Source organism: Grammomys surdaster, unplaced genomic scaffold (assembly GCF_004785775.1).
Source record: "Grammomys surdaster isolate TR1022 unplaced genomic scaffold, NIH_TR_1.0 124976, whole genome shotgun sequence".
Lineage (NCBI taxonomy): Eukaryota > Metazoa > Chordata > Mammalia > Rodentia > Muridae > Grammomys > Grammomys surdaster.
Genome location: NW_021619904.1, coordinates 251727 through 257445, shown reverse-complemented (window position 1 = coordinate 257445; position 5719 = coordinate 251727). Strand labels below are relative to the sequence as shown.

Genomic DNA, 5719 nt, shown 5'->3' with positions numbered 1-5719 from the left:
TGGGGGAGTTAGGGGTGTATAGGAGTATGTCCCTAGTGGCACGTGCATACCTGGATATCAGACAGTCTTCCTGAGTTAGCATGTGCTAAAGGAGACATTGAAGCTATGCAGAATCAAAGAATGTGTCTCTTGAGCAAACCAACACACAATACACTTTGTTATAACAGAAAACTCAGTCATAACCTGATTACAGAAAAATGACATGGGACAGTCAATGAATAAAAATAAAGGGCTACAGCACATAGAACAAGAAGACAAACTCAAGAAAAGACATTCACTAGGTTCTCCAAAGTAGTCGAAGACATGAGAACCAGTAGTCTGAAATCATGCAATCAAGGACCAATTTATAGGGCTAGACGGCCATCCCAGTAGGAGCAGAGCTGACTGATAGTGGTCAGGTCCCAATATTTTCCAAATAAAAATGCAAACCAATGCATTACTTACAATAGTGTAAGTTTTAGAAGAAAGGAACACATGAATGCCATAAAGTAGACTGTGATTTATTCAGGAAATGGAACCACAGTGGCAGCACTACAATAAGGTGACTGACAGTTTTGAAAAACATCTTCGGAGTGCACAGAATAGATAGCAGTTGCACTTCCCATTGAGCATCTGGGATACTGAACCACTGAGGACAGATCATTCTCAGCAGTCCCTTGACAACAAAAGCAGGACAACTTCAGGGAAACACCTTCCCTGTAAGGGGTCATTACATACACATGGAGGCTAAGAGGTATAGAAGATTCCTCTGCATTCTTCAGAGACTTTGAAGGGAAGATGGAGGTGGTGCTTTGGAAGCACATGTGATTGGTTCTCTTTTCTTCCTCTTGTCCTGATGACTGTGGAAGGCCTCACTTGGTCTTGGGTGGACACTTCTGTTGGCATGGTGGAGGAGGTTGCACAGGAGGGCATTTCTGCTGGTATGAGGGAGGGGGACATGGCTCAGGACAAGGCTCTGGGCACTTTGGGGGAGGACAAGGCTCAGGGTACTTTGGGGGAGGACAAGGCTCTGGGCATTTTGGAGGAGGACAAGGCTCAGGGCACTTTGGAGGTGGGCACAAGGGAGGAGGCTGGCAAGGCTGCTTGCACTGCTGCTGTTGGTAAGACATAGTGCTGGAATCTCAGGATCTGAAAGAGATGACATGAGAGGGTTCAGGGGTGATCAATTCAGAGAAGAAAGATGGAGCTATGGAGCATCAAGTCCATTCGTCTCTCTTACATCAACATTATTGTTCAACTCTTATTTTAGTGATAGTTAGCTTTTACCTTTCCTGTCAGTACTCTGCTGCAGCATCCTTGGAAATCTGCCTGTGCTTCAGGCATTTTCTTAAGAGAAAGTGTTTTGTTTCAGTGAAACAACTAATGCTCTTTACAGATGTAAATACCTTCAAGACAAGCAATCTCAAGTACAGGTCCCCTGAAAAATCACAAAACCATTTTCTGTCCCCCTCATTACCTGCATAATCCCAGAAGATTGTCTGGGTTTGGACAGTAAAGAACAGCTCAGGAAATTTTCATGTGATAATGCCTGGTAAGGAATATAGCCTTTCAAAGAATACCAAAGGATCCACATGAAAGAGAAATATTCTCTGTTCTACAACTTAACAATTGTAAGAAAAAGCCACTTAACACATTTGACTGTAGAATCCACTGCTTATTTTCTGACTGGAAGTAGGTATCACTCATCCCATGATCAAAACTGAACTCAAGACACTTACTCCCTCAAAACTGACTACAGCACATAGAAAAAACAAGATAGACAAACTTAAGAAAGACACTCACCAGGTTCTCCAAAGTAGTCTAGGACTTGAGTACCAGGAGTCTACAGTCTCACAGTCAAGGACCAATTTATAGGACTAGCTGGCCAATCCAGTGGGAGCAACACTGACTGATAGTGGGAAGGTCCCAAAATTTCCAAAGCAAAATGCAAATTCATGCATGACTGGCTTGACTGGGACTCTATAGAATGGGAAATATCCTGTTCCTGGATCTCATCACTGTTGAGAGCTGTGACTCAGTAGGCACTTCCCTGTTTTAAGTTTCAGTAAGATTTCACTGGTTGCCTAAGTTCTCCTTTGTGAATGTACCCAATGATTTTTCTCTCTTATGTTCTGTATTATGTGTTTTATTTTTTCTATTTCAACTTCTTAATATTCTCTGGTGCCTTTGCTCATTTGCATATCTGTTTTCTAAGTATAAGTTGCCTACAGACCGAAAGAAATTATTTAAAAAAGGTATTAAAGTATTAAAGGTTTTAACTCTGGTTTTAGCTTCATCTCTGACAACCCTAGCCTGAGGTCAATTTATGTCTCCTTCCTAAAATATTGACTTTTCTAAATACTGCAAAATATTATATTCTCTTCAAAGCCCAGGCTAATAGTCTATGGTATTATCATGGCATTCTACAGGACTGCATGTCAAATGACATTTTTGAGATATACATTTTAACCCACCTCTAAAAATGACCACAAGACTGCCTATAATGAGAGTGCCAGAACTAAAATTGCACCTATCCTGAACATGTTCTTTCTTAGGTGGTTAACACACATACACACACACACACACAGAGAGAGAGAGAGAGAGAGAGAGAGAGAGAGAGAGAGAGAGAGAGAAGCTGAGGCAGATGAAGAAAAACAGAGATTATATATACAGAAAGACCACCAGTCTTACAGTTTAACCTCCCTCCCATGTAGTTACATGTATCACTTCCTGATTTTCTAAGGTTTACTTAAATTATCATCATATTAATATTAAAAAAATGAATTAAAACTTTATGGTTTTATCATTTTTAATTCATGTATTAGATACTATTAGAAAAGGCCATTCTTTTTTTTTTTTTTTGGTTGACTCACAGATTTTATTTACATTTGTCTACACTATCATTTCCTTACGAAATGAACTAGTACAGCTCAATTAAACCACATCAAATCATAATCATCTGAACTGTTTGTAAACTCCTATTAGCTAAATTTATAACCTTGCATTTGCCTAGTACAGCTCAAGTTTTAAATACAGAAAGCACAAAAACAAGCCAAGGATAACACGTCGGATCTAGAAGATCTGGGCAACTCAGAAAGTCGACTTTCAAGAAGTCTGAGGCACAATTACAAGAGAGTAAGAGTTCATGTGCAACCTACAGTAAAGCAGCAAGGAAAATAAGACAAAAAACACAGGAAAGCTTGTAAAAATATTACCAAAATATTTTTACGTACGATATTTTGTTTTCATCTTTAGATCAGTTGAGAAGAAAAACACTCACTTTAAAATAAAAACATTTTGTTTGATCTGTTTACTAAACATCTTAGAAGGCTTTACTTATTTAAACTGCAGCAGACAAATACTAAAGGACAAACAGGAAAAATAATTCCCTCACAAGGAGCCCCAGCACAACTGTTGTCCCTTATATACTTACCTTGCTTTTGCTGCTGAAGAGACTATTAAGAGAAATCTTTTAACTTATAAACCAGAGAACAAAATGGATCTCAAGTGACCAGATTTTAATTTGAGAAATAAAATTCTGAAAGCATTTTAAGCCATATGGTTTTTTCCAGGTGAGGAGAAAAATGATTTTTGCTTAAATTGTCTTTAACAGAAATAAGAATTTTTCTGTTACTTAGATATCTACGATGTTGAAAATCAGACATCACAAGGCAAATGTTCACTTAAATTCATGTCTCTGTCAGCCTGTCACTGAGAAACAGGTTTCAAAAGCTTTCTTCAATTTGCTCATTAACTATGATTAAAATCCTTTATTGTTCAAGTGCAATATTTGGTAACTAGATTTAGAGGATATCCACATTTCTAAACTTTAAGACAGACATTTTGAAATAAGATGTGGCTAACCTTTTCCTTTTGTAATTTCTACAATCCTCTGTATTAAGAGGTGTAAAGCTGGTAAGAGACAATGATTCTAAGGCACCCTCAGCTTGTTCCCAGTTGTCAGCTTTGCAACGGTAGTTAACGTCTGGTAAGAAATTACTGGCACAAGTAAATAACATATCCAGGTTGACTACTGCTCCCATATGAACATGAATTGGTTATTACAACTAGCTTATTAGCTTTGCCCATGTGTCTGAAGTCCAGGCAAGCCCAGGCAACCCTGTCTCTGTCAATAGAACATTTAGAAATGAAAAGGACAAGGATTTAAAGTAGGAAACAAAAGTACTGTTATTGCCAGAATGGTTTTAAATGAAGCAAATGGTTGTAAATGAACAGAGAGCATTTATCTGGGGAACAGTATGGCTTAAAATGCAATTTACTTTCAGTTTCACAAATAAACACAGTTGCATTGTTTTGAAAAGCAATAAAGGCGTGCACCTCTACTAGCAGATGTAGTACTTCTGACCAAATGAGACATCAACTTCCTAAAAAATATACTTCATGCACTGTACTCAATGTTTTTTAAAGATGTAAATTTTAATACATTATTTCTTTTTTGAACTTGAATGGGAACCAGAATGGGTTGATCCGGAAGATGACCTGTGGTGCCTTTCGGGCGACTGTGATTTCGTTCATCTTTTTTTGCGAACAGCTGGTGAAGAAGGTCTAGAGTGACTCCTCTTCCTGTCTCTTTCAGATGATGAACTCGAGTAAGATCTTTTTCTTGGGGAAGAAGAGCCCCTGTAGGACCTGCAGCTGGATCTTGATTTCGAACCACGGGATCTAGAATGTTCTCTGGAACCAGAGTGAGACCTGGACTGCGAGCTGGAAGAACTTCTTGAACGGTACCTGGACCTGGACCTTGAACTTGAGGGGTAGGATGAGCGTGATGAAGACCTTGAGTGAGACAATCGTGACTTTGAGCGGCTCCGCCTATTGCTTTTCTTTTTGTTACTGTCTTCTTCTTCACTGGCATCAAGACAATATTTTGAGAGATCAGCATCATCTTCATCCTCGTCCTCATCTAGCTTATATTTAGATAGATCTTCATCCTCATCATCTTCTTCACCCTCTGATTCTTTATCTTCGACTTCCTTTAATATAGACGCAGGACCAACTGCTTTCCCCCTGTATTTTTTCTTTTTACGTCCAAACTCATCATATTCCCCATCAGATTCTTCTCTTTCTATACATTCAACATTCTCTCTTTCATTAAAACCACCTCCATATCCTGTTCTTTCTTCTAATTTAGCATACTTTGGAGTATTACACATGTTACACTCTGATCTTCTAGCCCAATTCACATTACTGCAAGTTTTGCATTGCCAATCATTGGCACTAAATAAGCCCCGGCTCTTCTCTGCCAGTGTCTTTCCTATTTCTGTTCCCGCAGCTTTCATCATCTTGGCCTCAGTTGTCTTCTCTCGACCACATCTGTTACAGCTGGTTCTCCTAGCAAAGTTTACATTTCCACACTTTTTGTCAGGGCAGATCCAGTCCCCCGTCACTGACTCGGAAATTCTTGGTCGACATCTTGGACGCCCGCAGCCAGAAAAGGGCATTCTTGATTACACAAAATTTTGAATGAATATAGACATTGTTTAAAATGTCTAAATTTTTATTCAATACCGTCAAAATTTTCAAATTGTAATTTAATGCATTTCAGCAGGATATGTATTTTATTTTCTACTGTATTGATAAAAGAATAGCAAATATACATAATAATTTTCAAAAAAATTCCTTCTGGCTTCTAGTTTCTGCACCAAATTTACTCCATGTCCAAGTTTATAGACAGATAAAGTAGGTAAAAATATTAAAATGAAATTGAACATCACATAAT

The 5719-nt window shown here is 38.4% G+C and overlaps 1 protein-coding gene and 1 pseudogene across 1 annotated transcript; both read right to left on the bottom strand.

The window, feature by feature from the left end:
* Positions 1–488: 488 nt before the first annotated feature.
* Positions 489–1824, bottom strand: LOC114636830 (small proline-rich protein 2D). The gene is made up of 2 exons (XM_028784932.1): positions 1783–1824; positions 489–1128 (listed from the first exon to the last, which is right to left on the bottom strand). Exon 2 carries the CDS (start codon positions 1107–1109, stop codon positions 852–854), a length of 258 nt encoding a protein of 85 aa, XP_028640765.1. The 5' UTR covers positions 1110–1128; positions 1783–1824; the 3' UTR covers positions 489–851.
* Positions 1825–4424: 2600 nt separating this feature from the next.
* Positions 4425–5412, bottom strand: LOC114636853 (annotated as a pseudogene).
* Positions 5413–5719: the final 307 nt, after the last annotated feature.

Bases quoted from the DNA above. Each gene is read 5' to 3' on its own strand.
- LOC114636830 (XM_028784932.1), bottom strand. From the start codon at position 1,109: ATGTCTTACCAACAGCAGCAGTGCAAGCAGCCTTGCCAGCCTCCTCCC.